This window comes from Callorhinus ursinus, unplaced genomic scaffold, assembly GCF_003265705.2.
Source record: "Callorhinus ursinus isolate GAN/ISIS: 27379988/994484 unplaced genomic scaffold, GSC_fseal_2.0 scaffold28, whole genome shotgun sequence".
NCBI lineage: Eukaryota > Metazoa > Chordata > Mammalia > Carnivora > Otariidae > Callorhinus > Callorhinus ursinus.
Window position 1 is genome coordinate 3,449,426 of NW_027397090.1, and position 18,416 is coordinate 3,467,841.

Genomic DNA, 18,416 nt, shown 5'->3' on the forward strand with positions numbered 1-18,416 from the left:
CCGGCCGCACTCCGTGCTCACCCAGCCTGTGACCGAGTGTTTCTATCTCTGGCACCCGACCCCGTGTGGAGTCTCCAAACCCAGCAGATCCCTGCGGTGCGTTCTCGCGCCGCTCCTCCCCGGGAAGGAAGGGGAGTCTCCCCGGCTCTGCCGCTTGTTGGGTCCCTGCTGGAGGAGCAGTGGCCCGACTGGGCCGCGGATCACAGTTTATGGCAACCCCGAGCTGAGAGCCCGCGCCTCAGCTCCGTGTCTGCAGCCAGCTTCCCCGCTGCGATACCTGGGAGCTCTGCCGCACTCAGGCACCCCGGCCTTTCTGTGACCCCGAGGGTCCTGAGACCACACTGTCCCACGAGGGTTCCACCCCCCGCTTAGCCACTGGAGCGACGTCCCTCTGCGGAGCCGACTTCTAAAAGGTCCGATTTTGTGCTCCACGGCTCTAGCACTTGCCAGAAGTGGCCGATGGAGGCCCCCTTCCCCGCCGTCTATCCTCCCGAATATCGCCTCGGATTCACTTCTCCGCATGTCCTACCTTCCAGTAAGTGGTCGCTTCTCTGTTCAGAGAGTTGTTGCTACTCTCTTCTTCGATCTCCTGTTGAGTTCGTAGGTGTTCAGAATGGTTTGATCCCTATTCAGCTGAATTCCTGAGACCAGACGAAATCCAGGTCTCCTACTGCTCCGCCCCCCTCTACATGTTTCTTTTCAAGGGGGGAATTCTGAAGACACTGTACCCCTCAGCTAGCTCATTTGTCTCATGGTCTGTTTATAATAAATTCTCTACAACCGACCAACAGGTAATCTTAATAGTGTAGCTAATACTGAAGCCTTACTATCCATGAAACGGATTTAGTGGCTTTTCCCACATTACTTCTTATATCTTTCCAATGCTGTATGAGGTGGCCAGTGTTATTACTCTCATTTTACAGTCCGGACTTGGGATACAAAGAGGTGAATTGAGGTGCCTAAGGAAGTGGTAAAGCCGGGGTCCCCCTTTTACCTACTATGGAGCTCTGTCACCTCACGTAGAATCTTCCTGCCCTGATGTGCATATTGCACATTCCTGCCTCAGCTAGGAGACTAATGCAGCTTTCCTCAGCTTGACACCATTCCTTCCTCCTCCCTGTTTAGCCAATTCACAGCCATCCTGAGGGTCCAGCTCAAGCCTTACCTCTGGAAAGCACGTTCCAATTTGCCTGATTTGTGGGGCTCCCCCGCCTCTCTGGTCCACTGTAGCATTGGTTCATGCTAGGAAGCCTGTTTGTGCAAAGGCCCAGAAGTGTGTTAGAGGAGCTGCAGAAGTTCAGGAGAGGCATGAAGGCAGAAGCAGGGAGGGTGGTAGGGAGGGATAATGGTTTTGTTTAGACTTACCCTAGGGTAATGAGAAGCATGGAAGGGCCGTTGGTATGGCTTGATCAGAATGGCATTTGAGAAAGGTCACTGCACCTCAAATAACTGATTGGGGTTGACTGGGGTCAAATCTAAGGCTTGGGAGAATAGAAAAGAGGCTGCGTCTGGTGCGTAGGTGGGAGGAGGTGACCTGGATTCAGCTGGTGTGAGGGAGAAAGATGGGTCAGGAGACACTTGGTTGACTGCTTAGATATGGAGGCTGTGACCTCTGATGTCAGACTTAAAGGCCAGAAATTTTTAGATGCATTTCTTAAAAATAGACTTTATTTTTTAGAGCAGTTTTAGGGTTCCAAAAAAATGAATGGAAAGTACAGAGAGTTCCCCACGTGGCCCTTTCTCCACCTCCTCCTTGTCCCGCAGTTTCCCCTATTATCAACATCTTGCATTAGTGTGGGGCCTTTGTTATCACTGATATGCCAATATTGATAAATCATCATTAACTGAAGTTCATAGTTTACCTTAGGGCTCACGCTAAGTGCTGTACTCTTCTATGCATTTTGACACATATATAATGTCATGTACCCTTCATTACAGTATTAAAGAGTTTCACTTCCACAAAAAGTCCTCTGTGGCTCCGCCTACTTCTTGCTCCCTTCCTACTAACCCCTAACCCCTGGGAACCACTGCTCTTTTTACTGTCTCTAGAGTTTAGTCCCCACCAGAATCACATATGATTGGAATCATGTCATACATAGCCTTTCCAGGTTGGCTTGTTTCACTTAGTCTGATATGCATTTAAAGTTCCTCCATGGCTTTTCGTGGCTTGATCTTTTCTTTTTTATTGCTGAGTAACATCACATTATATGGATGTACCACAAGCTTTTATGCATTTACCTACTGAAGGACATCTTAGTTGCTTCCAAATTCTGGCAAGCTGGAGCAGGTTTTTGTGTGAACGTAAGTTTCTAATTCCTTTGGGTAAATACCAAGGAGCGTGACTGCTGGCTCATATGGTGGTTTTGTAAGAAACTGCTGAACTGTCTTCCAAAATGACTGTATCGACTTACATTCCCACCCGCACGAATGAGAGTTCCTGTTGCTCCACATCCTCGCCAGCATTTGGCGTCAGTATTCTGGATTTGGGCCATTCTTACAGATGTGTAGTGGTATCTCACTGTTTTCTGTTTTTTTTTTTTTAAGTTTTATTTATTTAAGTAATCTCTATACCCAATATGGGGCTCAAACTCACAACCCCGAGATCAAGAGTCACATGGTCTTCTGACTGAGCCAGCCAGGTGCCCCAGTATCTTACTGTTTTAATTTGTAATTCCCTGATGACACATGATGTGGAACATCTTTCATACACTCATTAGTCATCTTGATATCTTCTTTGGCGAGGTGTCTGTTCAGACCTTTTGACCACATTTTAATTGAGTTGTTCACTTATTGTCAAATTTTGAGTTCTTTAGACTCATTTCTTTATTGTTTACTTAGTGTGGGCCTTCTCTCTTCCCTTCACGTTTCCTCAGTTCTGCTCACTCCTGATTCCCACTTGTGATCTTTCTTCCTGCAGAGAGACAACTCAACATCAGAGAAGCAGGCTCTTTGCCCAGCAGCAGAAGAAAGGATGCTGTTAGAGCATCTCAGGGAAATACAAGACATATTTTGAATACTTGGTTAAAAGCACTAAGTTTGATAAAGACACACACACACACACACTCACACACTCACAGTCTTTCAGCTGTAGATTTACATATACAATGGGAACTGTGAATGCCGGGTAGTATATTTTTGTAGTCAAATGACTGGGAAAAGGGATGTATCCTACAAGGCTACAGAATAATCACCTGAATTGTTGCAAGCCTATCCTTTGGCCATTGAGGTGGAGTGCAGGGTGGGGTGTCAAAATATGGTGTTTCTCCCGATTGGATGGGGGCCCCAAATGTGGGGCAATGATCCATTGGGTGGAAGCAAGTGGCGACGGCAGTGAGGTGGTTTCCTGAGGGGCCCGTCTGTATTCAGCCAGGTGATCACTGTGGGCCCTTTCTACATTCCATCGTTCAAGCCTATTTGTCTAAAAGCAGCCTTTACACAGAGGTCTGATTTAACTAGTAAAGTACTTTAGGGATAAAGCTCAGAATGGTAGATTGAATCCCTTCAGTCTACCCTTCAATCTAACCCTTGAGAGGCTATTTTATTTTAAAGTGACAGGGGAGCCATTGAGGGTTATTGAGCAGGAGTGGAAAAGGATCAGGCTGCTGCCTTCCGTAGCCTATGCTGATTACACAGTAATTATGCATTACTGAAAAGTCACCAGGGTTAAAAAAACAATTGGAGCCTAAATGCTCCATCTTAGGAATTCTCCAACCCCCCTTCCCTCTTTATAAATTGGGGTTCTTTCCTCCAAAACTGATGTGATTATAGGAGATAGTACGTAAAGTATCTAGCATTATCTCATTTAATTCTTAAAACCACCCTTCCTCATTTATTTCTCATGACTCATTGAATTATTTTATTTCATTTAATACCCAGACCTCCTTGGAAGTCTGGGGTGTGGAGGACTAGTACCCAGGGCTGCTTTACCAGGCTCTCACCTCCAGGCTTTTCTTATTTGGTACAATCATGATGATAATAATTTTTTCAACAGGCCAGGCAGTTTGTTAAGTGCTGTACATGCATCAGTTCACTTAAACTCCACAGAATTATTAATATTCCCAATTAGTCGATATGGACACAGATTCAGACAATGTACTTTGCCCAAGGTCACCTAGCAATTAAATGAGGCAAGCAAGGCTTGTATTCAAACCGTGGCTTATCTAGCTAGCCCCTGTGCTCCTAACCATTAACTATACAAGGGCAGCCTTCCAAGCACTTTGTCAGGCCTTCTATTGGAGTATTGACAGCATAGCATTGGAATCAGGTCACCAGGTAGTCTCTCGCACTAGACTGAGTGTCTGAGACCAAGAACTCGTCTCAGTCTCCTTTGCTCCCCCAGCACCTTGCACTGCACTCGGCACACATTGGGCTCTTAATTCGTTCTTTCTGCAAATACTTACGGCGTGTTTGCTATGAACCACGCGCTACACTAGTCCTAGGGAAATATGACAGTCTTGCCCACATAGACCCCTTCGGTACCAATATAGAGAGAATATAATTTTAACATTGGGTAAGCATGCATGTAAGGTACAAGCGACTGCCAAGTCTGGACAGGATTTCACACAGATTCATAGAGAAAAAGCAAAGAGAACAATTCAAACTTCTTTCTCAAGAACAAGGGGATGCACCTTATGACTGACCCTCGTGTTTCTTGTGAGCAAGACATTTCCCTTGAGCTACTTCCTTAGGTAATGTTTATAGCTCCAAGGGTTAGAATGCCCACAAATTGGCATTGCAGTAGAGATGACGCCTTTTGTCGGGTTTATTAAATTCTCAAGGTAACACCTCCCAGAAGGAGGGTTAGGTAGGCAGCTGCACCCTTCCTGAAAGAAAACTGCATTACTGCAGCCTTGCACTAGTCATGGGGGTTGCAGCATTAGACTAGGACTTGCTCCCTTGGCTCTTACATTCCCGTATAACTTCAGACAGCGGGCAGGTGGTCTGGGGGAGAGAAGGGCCATTTCCGGCAGAGAGTTAAAGCCTCTACCAAGCGGTGATCTTGAGCTGGAATTTTGGAACTTTAATAAATGTTTAAAGAACGAATGAATGACGAATGACCATCGAGCTCGCGGTTGTCAAGAAGCTAAAGAACGTCTCTGGCGTCAGAATCGTAATGAAAAGGAGAAAGGGAAAAGAAACAGGATTGTCGGAGAACGGCATTTTCAGAGCAACCAAGATCGAAGAGGGATTCCCGCTACAGGTTCCAGCGCCGGGGAGTGGGAGTGGGGGGCCGGGAGAAGCCCAGGAAGGCCTGACCCGCGGACCCGCGGACCGGCGGTTCCGGGGCCACGGCTGGGGGCGGGGCCACGCGGGGGCGGGGCTACGGAAGCCGAGCGGGTTGCGAGGTGTTTGGCTGAGGAAGTGTGCGCAGGCCTGCGGCGCTGGGCGGGCTCAGGCCCTCCACCGCTGGCCCCCCCCGCGCTCCCCACCCACGCCCTCACATATTCGCCCTCGCCGCCGTTCCCAGGGCGGAGACACAAGCTTTTAGTCGTTCGGCAGCTTCGGTTGGTGCGGTGGCGTGAGGGGCTCACTGCGGCGTGTGGTCGGCGCCGGCTGGGCCGTTGCGCGCCTACCCTCCCGGCCGGCCGTGGGGGGATTCGGGCATCAGCCGAGCTCCTGCCGGTGTTCCCTGGCCGGTCCCGGGTATCCCGGCAGCGCTTCGACGGCGGCTTCGCGGGACCCGCGGACCGGGTCGCAGCCCGAGCCCCGAGCGGACGGCGTCATGAGGCACCTGCCGTACTTCTGCCGCGGCCAGGTGGTGCGGGGCTTCGGCCGTGGCTCCAAGCAGCTGGGCATCCCCACAGGTGAGCGCGGAGGGTCGCGGCCCTCCCCCCCCTCGGCGCACCCCCCCTCCGCCCCCGGCTCCCGGGGTTGGGTCAGGTGGGAGCCGGGACGTCAGACGCGGGACTTGGGGCGGGCAGAGTGACGCCCTCCACTCTGCTCGGCTCTTGCTTTGTTGAGGCGGAGGATCTTTGTTCGGATTGAGGAAGCTCGTCCTCACCCACCGCTCGGGGCTCACCGGGGACCGGCTTGGGGGGTGGTAAGGGCAGAAAGCCGAGCTGAGTTTCGGGATTCCCCCTTTCCCGCCTCCCTATCCAACCAGGCTAGAGCTGCCAGGCATGGCACGCGTCATCCCCATTAAATGGAAACGTAATGTGAACCAGATTGGTTAAATTTCCAGGCCAACTGTAAGGTTTTTTTTCTCTTTGTATGTCTTGTTAGCAATTGGATGAGAATCAGTTATCTTTTTTGGTCTGTCTGTATTCGGTTCAGTAGTCAGGACCTGACTGTATGAAGAATTCATCCTTAGAAATACGTACCAGGGTTGTTCCTAGTCTTTGCGTTTGGGACCCAGCCACGTATATTTTGGAAAATACAGAATGGTGAGACTGATAATCATAGGCAGGATTCCGGGAAACTTATGAGCATAACAATTCAGGCTAGCCTTCCTGCGATTTTTATAAATATTTGCTGTGAAACTGTTAACACTCAGAATATTATTTCTGTTACTTAGCTAACTTTCCGGAACAAGTAGTTGATAATCTTCCAGCTGATGTATCGACTGGCATTTATTATGGCTGGGCCAGTGTTGGAAATGGAGATGTTCATAAGATGGTGGTGAGCATAGGATGGAACCCATACTACAAGAATACAAAAAAGTCTATGGTAAGAATTATATTATATAATAATTGTATTATATATATATAAAGAATTATATTTAGAAAATGGGATAGTAATTTAAGTTAATATTCAGTATTAGATGCACATAGAAATCATCAGTGGTATTCACAAATTGGCCAAATTACTGGAATTTTTGGCAGTTTTCTTGAAGGATTTTCAAAAGTGAAGTGTTTAGTTACTGTTTGGATTAACTCTTCGTCCTTTCACTTTCAGTGTGTTTGTGTCTTTCGATCTTAAAGTGAGTCTTACAAAATAAAGTGAGTCTCTTGTAAAAGGGGAAGTATAATTGGATTGTGCTTTTTGATCATTGTTAATCTCTGCCTTTTCATTGGAGAGTTCAGTCCATTTACATATAAGCTAATGACGTGTAAGGAGGGACTTCTGCCATTTTGCGGTTTTCTGTAGGCCTTACAGCTTTTTTGTTTATTTCTTCCCTTACTGCCTTTTGTTTTTTAACCTTTTTTTTGTAGGGACACATTTTGATTCTCTTACTTCCTTTTGTGTACTTTCTATAGAATTTTTGTGTGTGTGTGGTTACCATGAGGAGTGCATTTAACTTTCTACAGTTATAAAATCTAATTTGGATTTATGACAATTTTGATAGTTCATAAAACTCACAAATTACATCCTTATACATTGTGTGCCCAATAACATTAATATTTTCATGCATATATCTTTTAAATCATGTAGAAAATAAAAAGTGGAGTTTCAAGCCTAATTGTAATATTAATTTTTATAGCTGTCCATGTGTTTACCTCAACTGGAGATAAAAGTGAATTACTTGGGGCACCTGGATAGCTCAGTCGGTTAAGCGTCTGCCTCTTGATTTCAGCTCAGGTCATGATCTCAGGGTGGTGAGATGGAGCCCCTCGTCAGTTCTGTGCTGGGCATGGAGCCTGCTTAAGATTCTCTCTCTCCCTCTCCTTCTGCATTCCCCTTAAAAAAAAAAGTGAATTACCTAAGAGCATGTTTGATAAAATTGAGCTTGCTACAGTTGATATAGTTCATTCACCCTTTAATTAATTGCTCACCCTGCTAAGATAGAAATGCTTTCTCCATAGATGGTGCTTTCTAATAAAATCGCAAGGTGATGCTTTTTTTTTTCCTCTCAAACTACTTTGAGGGTGTACCCTTCTGCTCTTTTCGTAGTACCCATGCCATTAAGAGCTTAATCTGCTAGATAGGGCTGGATCTTGGTCAGGTTAAGTGTGTGGCAAAAACGAGTAGATCTAAATTTCGTCCTTTTTGAAGGGTTTGTAGAAGTCTGTCACAGTTGGAAAACCACAGGGCTAAATCCTGGTACAAACAGAAATGGTGCAGAATTGCTTAACATTGTGTTCAGTGTTTCTTAGTTTTGAGTATTAAGGATGTGGAAATTATTTGGAGTAGATAAAGAAAAGAACTAATACAAGAACACAAAATAGTTTTCTGTAGATGGGGAGGAAATGAAGAGTAGAGGGAAAGCTATTCCATGATAAATTTCAGGTAACAGGACTATTACTGTAGCAAGCCAGTGAAGGAATGCCTTCCAAGTCCTGCCAGAGTTAGAAGAAACTCAATATTCTATTGGTAGGAGGTTCATACTCTTCAGGTTTTCTTTTTCCTTTTCTTGCCAATATCAGATATCTATGATATGCCTGTTGAAGTCTTTTCCCCTTTTAAAAAAAAATTGGATTGGCAGTTTTAATTGACTTAAAGAAGTTCTTTAGTATGTCCTAGATGCGCTTCCTTTGTTGGAATATGTATGCAAATATTGTCGCCTTCTGTGTTGCTTTTTTTTGTTTGTTTTAATGGAGTGGTGTCTTTTGAAGAACAGAGGGTCTTAATGCTAATATAATCCAATTCATCATTTCTCTTTTATGGTTTAGTGCCTTTTATATCCTATTTAAGGAATCTTTGCCTACTCCAAGTCATAAAGATACCTTTGTTTTCTTCTAAAAACTTGTCTTAAACTTTTCTCATCAAATTGATTTTTGAGTATGGTGCAAAGTAAGGGTCAAAATTAATTTTTTCCCATTTGGATATTGACTCAGCCCATTTCTTGAAATACCATTCTTTCATGACAGCACTGCACTGTCACCCTGGGCATAAACCCTGTGACTTTATATGTGTGAGAGTCCAAAATGTGCTCATACAGGCTTGGTCTCCTGATCTGTCTTTGGGCCATTACCACATTGTCTTTATTTTCATAGCTTTTGTAATAGGTCTTGATTTCTGACTGTGTAAGTCCTCTACTTTTATTTTCAAGATTTTGGGGGGATAATTTCAGCCTTCCACATTTCCTTATAAATTTTAGAATCACTTGACAGTTTCCGTCATTAAAAAAAAAAAAAAAACAACTAGGATTTTGACAGGGATGGCATGGAATATGTAGATGAATTTAGGAAGAGTAGACATCTTTACCATTTTTCTCAGTAATGTTTTACAATGATCACTGTTGATGCTTCTGTCTTAAGTATCACTTCATATATTAGATTTTCTTAAGTCCTACACAAAATATGCCTCTATCACTAAGTTTCATGTTTCTAGATTGTTTAAACTTCTCAACATCCAGTGCCAACATCCTAGTCCAGTCTCAACCATCTTCTGTATTTGTTCTCTTAATTGGCTCTCCTGCTTTTGGGCTAGATTTCTTTTAAGAGTCTACTAAAATTCAGATTGCAGAACATCATCTACCTCCTCCACCATTTTGCTTCGACATGTCCTGTACCCATTTGTCAACATTGTTCCTTGATCAGGATCCTGCATTGGCTCTTCTGCCTACATATCGGTCTTCAGTTCTGCCTAACCCTTGGAGGTTTCTATAACGTGGTGTTTGTCAGAGACACATGGATCCTGATTAACCTTAGAAATGTTTTTGTTTTTTTTTTTTTTTAAGATTATTTATTTATTTATTTGACAGAGAGACAGTGAGAGAGAGAACACAAGCAGGGGAGTGGGAGAGGGAGAAGCAGCCTTCCCCCTGAGCAGGGAGCCCGATGCGGGGCTCGATCCCAGGACCCTGGGATCATGACCTGAGCCGAAGGCAGACGCTTAACGACTGAGCCACCCAGATGCCCCAGAAATGGTTCTTTTAATAGTAACCTCTCTTAATACTTTGCTCCTTACTTGGTGGTGTTTTGTTTTTTTGTGTGTGGTTTATTTTTTATTTATTTATTTTTTTTGCCCTGGTAAGACTTAACTACTCTGCATGTTAGTTTTTTTAAGGATTTTATTTTTAAGTAATCTCTGCACCCAACGTGGGGCTCAAACTCAACAACCCTGAGATCAAGAGTCGCATGCTCTACCAACTGAGCCAGCCAGGCGCCCCTGCATGTTAGTTGTTTTTTGTTTTTGTTTTTTTTAAGATTTTTATTTATTTGAGAAAGAGGGAGAGCACAGAGGGAGAGGCAGACTCCCTGCTGAGCAGAGATCCTGACAGGGGGCTCAATCCCAGGACCCTGGGATCATGACCTGAGCCAAAGGCAGATGCTTAACCAACTGAGCCACTCAGGTGCTCCCTCCCCCCCCTTTTTTTTAATAAACAGCGAATCATACCAGATTTGTGGTATAACATCTGCCTTACTCAGTTATAATGTTTATATGTAAGGTCAGGGGCAAGAACAGCACTGATGGAAGAATTCAGGAAAAAACTGCACTTAGATTTTAACCTGACTTTAAAATTTAGTAAGCGTTGATTGTTTCATTTAAATTATCCCCACCATAAATGTGGAGACATATTTCAAATTTCAGGAATTCTGTAATTTGATGGTAACCTTTTTAACATTTCTTAATTCTAGGAAACTCATATCATGCATACCTTCAAAGAGGACTTCTATGGGGAGATCCTCAATGTGGCCATTGTTGGCTACCTCAGACCAGAAAAGAACTTTGATTCTTTAGGTAAGTTCTGTCTAGGTCTTCTTAAGTATTACTGCAGCTACTTCTACTGCTTCTCCTAGTAACAGCATGGCAGGGGAGCAAACATTTGAGCATTTACTGTGTGCCTTACATGCATTAGTCCTTTCACCCCCACCAAAATAATATGAGGAATTATTTTGCCCATTTCACAGATGAGGAAATTGGCAGAGAGGGATTAAGTAATTTGCTCAGGGTCACATCAGTATGTGATGGAGCCTAGATTCAAACCCAGCAGCAGGCTGGCTGCTTCTCTTCCCAACAGTGTGAAGTTAGTGAAATCTTTATTTCCTTTTCATACTTTAAGGAATAAGTGGGAATGGATGCTGAGATGAATAATGGGTGCTTTGCAATGCTTAAAGTATAAGAAACTAAATCGATACTTGAAACAAATGGTATCAAGGATGTTAGTGTAGTGTGGTTGTTTCAATTCTGTAGAATTTGACAAATGTGAATACTGAAGAGGCTTGGTCACGGGTATTTCTTCCATTTGGTATTTGTGACATACCTTTGTGCTTATGCCTTTCTCTAAGAAATTGCAAAAAGATCAGGGACATCTCTTGTGGACCATTGATTTTTACTTAAGTCTGGAAGAAGGGATAGAACAAACATTTATCAGGCATCTGCCCTGCGCCGAAGACGCTGCCAGCCTTTGGGTTTTTAGGAGTCCGAACAAAGGCGTGGGGCAGTTTTTCATCATTTCCCTGCTCTCTTCTCTCCACAGAGTCCCTTATTTCAGCAATTCAAGCTGATATTGAGGAAGCTAAGAGACGACTAGATTTACCAGAACATTTGAAATTCAAAGAAGACAATTTCTTCCAGGTTCCTAAAAACAAAATAATGAATGGCCACTGATAAAAAAAATCATCTTACTCTTATTAATTCATTCACTGTTTTCTAATATTTTACTGCTTATAACTCCTCAGTCGTTACATTTTGAAAATCAAACATTTTCCTACAGCTGTGAATTAGTTTAAACAGTACAGTGTCTTTACCACATTATGTTTCAACCATTCAAATTAAACCCATCATGCTATAGTCCTAAAGTGATTCATTTGGAAAATCAAGATTCTTTTTTATGTAATATGTTGATTAAAATTTACCACTAGAAAGGTCTTAAGTGTCTTGTAATGGAAATGAGAATGTATATAAGTGTGGGTAAAAAGGCAAGTCGCTAGATTTGAGATAAGAACTAATAATTCTCATGGTACATACTAGTACGTATGTACTTATGTAGTACGTGCTGCTAAACAGAGGAGGCTTATGAAAGTAAATGTATTCAACAGAGGTTTGAGAGTTGATTATAAACCTAAGGGGAAAAATCCAGACTTTATATTTTTGATAATTTGTCTGTTAATATATTATTGCAAACATGTAGACGTGTGAATGTTTTTTTTCCCTCTTGTGTGAAGTTTCATTGTTGTGAGTCATTTCCTTTATGAGGTCAAATCATTGCACTGTGTTCCATTTTGTTTTACAGCTGCCTCAGTTCTAATTGGAGACTCCCCCTCCTTACCATTTTGTTTACCTCCTGAAGTGGTAAAATGAGTATTTTTCTAATCTGTAGGTCTCATTTTTGTGTTGTTTAACACTTCTCCTTTTTAAGGGTCGATGTTCAATATTTTTCTTGACTTTGGTTCTTTTTTCCTTGAAACAATTGTCCGTGTTTTTTTTTTTTCCTATTCCATTTAGAATACCTTACAACTGTTCACTTAGACAGAAGATTGCATCTATATCTACTATTCCATCCCTTCGCTATATAAGCAATGATTAAGTGCATATCCATATTGCATTTTAGGAAAAATATCCCCAAAACTTCATTAGGTTTCCTCAAGTTTAAATGAGCACACAGCAGTTCATTTGTATATACCATTTTCTTAAAGAACACAAAACATTTGTTTTCCCCCTAGGGAAGCCATTTAAGAACCAATTAAGTTATGAAAGTTGTTTATTTTTAATGTAATTATATGTTCCTGAGCAAATGTAAACTGTTGTAGCTGTGTACGCACAACGTGATTTAATGCTAAACAGTGCTTGTAGCTCAGGGGAAAGGCGTAAATGATAAAGTCTTAGTTACATAATCCTCATACTCTGCATTTTTTCTTCCTCCTAACTAAGAAGTAATTTTTGGCTACTTGAGACTCTTATTTATATTGGCAGGAAGTTGAAATCTTTGGGTATTTAGGAAATTAAGATTACAGATTGTTTGGGTCTCCTGAAACAGTACCTTTCATTATTGTTCACTTAAGCACCAGATTTAGTGTGGGAAAAGGGAGCAGAAGTACAGAGAAGGTAATTTTAAAAGTAACTCATTATAATTCATTTTCCCTGATCTGCATAAATAGAGAACAGATTTTAAGAAAAATATAAAGTATGTAGAAAAACACCTAAAACATCTGGAGAAAGGGGAAGCATGGATAAAGTCAGTTGGATTGTGTTTTACTTTTTGGTGTATGAATTTATGGCAAACAATGTAGTATGTGTCTTTCTTTTATAAAAAGACTTAGAATATGTAATTTAATGTTAGAGATCCTATACTTGAAAGAAGCCGCGATTAGTGGCGTTATAAAGCAAAGATAAAAAACAGACATGGAAAGTGTAAAAACAGATTTGTGTTTGTTTGAATAGCCTGCTGCTAATTATGTCCTCATTAAGTGTGTGAAATCTTGGTCACCTGACAACTTGAAAATCATATATTGTGAGGTTTAAGAGTTAGTTAATAGTGTCTATACTTCTTAAAGTTTTGTATTAAGTATGTATTATAAGAAATGGCAGTAGTACCATTTTTGATTAATCTGATTTTAGGCCTTGAAATAAATCTAAGTGATGTTTCTTTCCCTGTGTTGGTTTGAATCTTTTGCCTTGTCTGTGTGTAGGTTCCTCATGTGCCGGCTGGTGGTCCCTTGCCAGTGTGTTCGAGAGCCTGACTGGCAAGTTGCAGGTGGCTGCTCGAGGGGGAACCTGCTGTGCAGTGGTAATTCTAGAACCAGGGGCTTTGCCTTGACAAACCCTTGTTGATGCCTGCAGCACAGGTTGCTTGGAGAGCATTCTATTTTTTTTTTTTTTTTTAAGATTTGTATTTATTTAGAGAGCACAAGCTGGGGGAGGAGCAGAACGAAAATCTCAAGCAAACTCCGTGCTAAGTCCAGAGCCCGACACGGGGTGGATCCCACGACCCTGAGATCAAGACCTGAGCCTTAATCGAGAGTCAGACGCTTAACCACCTGAGCCACCCCGCCGCCCCTGGAGAGCAATCTATTCACAGGGTTCTCAAAAGCCTACTTTTCTGAGGGTGAGGGTCCCCATTATATTTTTAGTCCTAAGAGCCAGAGGACTAGAAGGCTGAGTTCCCTTCCGTAACTCCTGCTCCAAAACGGTTCTGCAGTCTCGGTGACTAGCAGCCCCGGGAAGGCCTGCTTATGTCTGGCGTATGCAGAGGGACACATGCTGCTCTTTCAGCACCTGTCCAGCACTGTCCGCACTGGGGGCTTACACGTTTGCAGCTAGGGCTGCTATTGGAACAGCTGGGATCAGGGAGACGTAAGCTGGAAGTTTACTAGGAACTTAGGAGGACAGTTTTGCTTTCCTGGTAAGAGTGCTAGCCTTTTCCTAGTGTGCTAGCCTTTTCCCCGCCCTGTAAATAATAAGTGAAGGTGCCCTGTAAAGAGATGCCATCAGAAGCAAGAGTTAGCAGCAAGGAATTCTGCAACAAGCTCTACAAAGATGACAGATACAGGGATTATCAGATAGAATTTGACGTGACTTGAATATGTGTAAAGAAATGAGTGTTAAAAACGGTAAAATGAGGGTGTATACAAATTGAACGGAGGGGAGATACGTGGGGGATGAAGAAATAAAGGGGATTAAGAGGTACAAACTTTGAGTTGTAAAATAAGTCACAGAGATGAAAAGTATAGCACAGGGAGTATAAGTATGAGGACAGATGGTGACTACACGTAACGGTGGAACACGCTAGTAATGTACAGAATTGTTGAATCAGCATGTGGTACACCTGAAACTAATATAATACTGTATGTTAATTTAAATACATTATAGCTTTATTAGGGTATAACTGACATAACAGATTGCACATATTTGAGTTGTATGACTTGGTAAGTTTTGATATATGGATACATACTTGTAAAATCAATGTCAGGATAATAAAGTCACTCCCCGCCCCAAAAAAACCTGGGGAGAATAAGCATGAATTTAAAGTGGTATTCATATCTTCAAATCTGGAATGTCAGGTAAATTTAAATGTTTACTCTTTAGGCTGGAGGTGTGGATGATTACAAGATGCCAACGCTGGATGGGAAGTTAATTTTTGTGCCCCGCTCCCCGGTGTGTGCGCGGGTGGGACCTCTGGTGGAGGGTGGAGCTGTCATGATGGGATTGCCCTTATAAAATGTTACCCCAGAGAACTTGTGTTCGTCCTTTCTGCCCCGTGAGGACACAAGGAGAAGTCAGCAGTCTGCAACCCAGGAAGCATCTCATCAGAACTTGACCATGCTGCCTCAGACTGGCAGCCTCCAAAACTGTGAAAAATAAAGTTTTTGTCCTCTTTAAGTCATCCAGTCTGGGGTATTTTGTTACAGAAGCTTGAACAGACAGAGGAAACCTGATGTGAAGCTTAAAATAGATGGCCTCCTCCTTCCCTGCACTCCTCTCCCTTCTCCCATTCCCGCCCCCCCCCCGCTCCTCCTCTGTCTCCCCTTCTCTTTTCTCTAATGGAAACAGGTGTGAGCCATTGGGTTGGGAGTGAAGAAGGTACAAAGGCATCATCTATAAAATATTTGTAATTTTTTGCTTTGGAACTAGATTTGAGATGTCAAATTGCCGTCCTCCAGGAGATTAGTCCTAATTGTGTTCTTAAAATCAGTGCCGTAAGCCAGTACTAGTTCTGTGGGTTACCCAGCACAGTGGGAGAGCAGAGCTGCTGGAGGGTATGGGGAAGGGGTGGCTGCCAGTCCCTGTACAGTCTTGAGCACTCACTATTGCTATCTGTGCGAGACCCTCATCTTTTTTGCTGGAATTTCAAGTTTATTGAAGGCTCTCCAACCAGTACAGAATTGCTATCAAATGAAGTTTTTTCTTTTGTTTTCAAACCCCTCCTGAACCCAACAAAACCTAATACTACTATTCTGAGATTTCCATGTATTTCAAAACTAGGACTGGGCGCCTGGGTGGCTCAGTTGGTTAAGTGACTGCCTTCGGCTCAGGTCATGATCCTGGAGTCCCGGGATCGAGTCCCACATCAGGCTCCCTGCTCAGCGGGGAGTCTGCTTCTCCCTCTGACCCTCCCCCCTCTCATTCTCTCTCTCAAAATAAATAAAATCTTTAAAAAAAAAAACAAACTAGGACTTTCCCTGGCCCATAGCCTGACAAGCTGGACCTGTTCTCTACTGTTTGCTATAGAACTCGTTTGAGTACTTCTTTTGAGGTCTTAGAAGATGGAAGGAAGTGTTATCTTGGATTCCCTGCCCTTAAAGTTTCTTTTCTTCATTCCTTTTTACAGTCTTGCAAAAGGATTGATGATAATGAAATATCTGTTATTGTCACAGCTTCACTACACTGAGGATATCATGGTTTTTGTAACAGCACAGTTTTAGAAGTCAAACGCAGGTAACTGGGTGCACATTGAGCATTCCAAAGAAGAGAAAGGACCCTGTTTCACCATAGAGCGTCAAGATATGAGTGGTTACATTCCATTTACTGACCAAAGGTAAATTTTAGCTGTTGTAGCAGCAGGAACTTCAGTGTGCTTTTACTTACATCATTTCAAGGTTCTTCACAGTAAGCCTGAGCCATCTAGCTAGATATTGTTACCACTCTTCAAATGAAATGAAAACATCAACTCAGTCCAACTCAAGCTGTGTAGGAAGAAAGTTTCAGAGTTGGGTGTTGGGAGCCCAGCCTATTCCAAGAGGGAAACAGTCTTTACAGACTGAGCCTTATAGCAAGTTATTTTACTTCCCTGTGGCTTAAAGTCTTACCTGTGAAACAGGGGTAAGAACAGTGCCTACCTCATAGGGTTGTTATGATGATTATAAGGATTAAACAAACTGATCCATGCAAAGTGCTTCCAGTAGTCCCAGAAACCCAGTGCCGGTTACTTTTGCAAGGTGGTTATTTCTTCCTTGGGCCAAAGATAACATTGCAACTTTAAGAATACAGCAAACTCTTCCCTAGATTATATGCAGAGTCTACTTTCGGTCAGCGGTAGACAATGCTTTCTGTGAGCAGAAAATGCACAAATACTTATGGACCGACTACTGTGTGTTACCTACGGGCAGTCTCCCAGAGAAATTCCAGTTCATTTGACTTTATAGTCCTCACCTCCATGTGGTTCCTGGTATATTTTAGGTCTCTGGGAACTAGGGGATTTAAGTGCATTTCCCGGGAAGGAATCATGGACTCTCTTTACGTCACCCAGTTGCAGTAAAATAAAGGAGCATCACGTCCCTTCATTTTTTTCCAGTACCTTCCAAATGTGGAAGAAAAAGCAGCCCTGGAGACTTTCCTGCAGATGCCAAAGGTCTCCAAAAGCCAGCATTTCAGGAAAAGATGAATTTGCTCTTCTGTACATCCTCTGGTGTTTTATTTCACAGTGTTTACTGAAAAGAGTTTTCAGGAAAGGAACGAGAAAGGAAACAGATGGTGCCAAATGAGAGCGGTGAGTCCCAGATTTCTCCACTCTTTGCTGGCTCAGAGCAGCTGAGAAGCCCGCAGGAGAAAGAGTGGGGGATTTGCTGTGCTCTTGCCCCTCCCTTCCAGCGTCGCCAGTCCCTCGGCTATGTAAACAGGGCTTTGATGTCACAAGCCCAGGGAGGTCATGCTGAATGAGCACTGCCAGCTCTTCCTCCCGCCCTCTCCTGCCCTTCCAAGGGTGACGGAGACTTCCGAGCAGCGGGCAGAGGAAATAAACAAATTGACAGGGTGGGCTCGCTCTTGGTTTCGTTTGTAGCCCAGAGGGAGTGAAACCAGGAGGAAAAAAAAAAAAGGCTGAGTTGGGACCAAGTAAAGCCCTTCCCCACCCATTGCCAGAGAAGGAGTATACAGCCACACCCAGGGGAGGCCCCATGTCAGCATGACCCCCAAAGGGCCAAGAACCATCTTTAAAAACGGCACCGGGAGGAGTTTATACTTCAGCTGGTGCGCAGTTTACAAGTGTCACACAGGCTAAGATAAGAATGCGGATAGCCTCGGAGCAGACAGCAGCTCTCTTTCAATGCAGCTTATGTCAGAAAAGAAATTCTCCTTCTACACCAAGCCACCTTCCTTGAGGGGTTTCCTTAACACTCCATGTTCTGTGGCTAGCTCTTCTTCCCTCTCCTCCGACCCTACCACCTTTCTATCTAAATGCTTTGACCTCCTGGCAGGTGGAGGTAGATGTAGCAACTAATGCATTTTGCAAGCCATGCATTTTGCATGGCTCTGAAGATATATGGAAATCAGGCTCAGCTTCAAGGGTGAGCCACCTACGCAGTCACACAGGGCTTGCGGCTTAGTAGGGCAAGGGCCCCAGGCTCGGATTCCGAGCTCTCCTGCTCACCAAAATGCTTAAGTTTTACACTGGGCCCACGGATTATGTAGCTGCCCAGTTTTCTGAGAAACCCCCTCCAGATGGTTGGCCTGAGGATATTGTTTGATTTCTCCGTTTCTACCGTGCAAGTGACAGCACAGGAGAACAGATGAACGATAACCTTGGTGTAGCACCTTCCAGCTTACAACAGACTTTCCCATGCCTGAGGTCATTTCCTACTCACCAGCAAATGTACGGAGACAAGCCCATGTAAGGCCACTGGAGAGCCACCTACAGGGGACGAAACTGATCGATT

The 18,416-nt window shown here is 43.5% G+C and overlaps 1 protein-coding gene across 1 annotated transcript; it reads left to right on the forward strand.

Moving 5' to 3' along the window:
- The first annotated feature begins 5,430 nt into the window (after positions 1–5,430).
- RFK (riboflavin kinase) lies at positions 5,431–13,414 on the forward strand. The gene is made up of 4 exons (XM_025891383.2): positions 5,431–5,804; positions 6,515–6,666; positions 10,461–10,563; positions 11,303–13,414. The coding sequence occupies exons 1-4, from the start codon at positions 5,723–5,725 to the stop codon at positions 11,431–11,433; spliced, it is 468 nt and encodes a 155-aa protein (XP_025747168.1). The 5' UTR covers positions 5,431–5,722; the 3' UTR covers positions 11,434–13,414.
- Positions 13,415–18,416: the final 5,002 nt, after the last annotated feature.

What these genes read in the sequence shown, in the direction of transcription:
- RFK (XM_025891383.2), top strand. Translation starts at nt 5,723, where the DNA reads ATGAGGCACCTGCCGTACTTCTGCCGCGGCCAGGTGGTGCGGGGCTTC. An exon ending in AGAATACAAAAAAGTCTATG is followed by an intron (nt 6,667 to 10,460) that starts GTAAGAATTATA and finishes TCTTAATTCTAG; the next exon opens with GAAACTCATATCATGCATAC. An exon ending in AAAGAACTTTGATTCTTTAG is followed by an intron (nt 10,564 to 11,302) that starts GTAAGTTCTGTC and finishes TTCTCTCCACAG; the next exon opens with AGTCCCTTATTTCAGCAATT.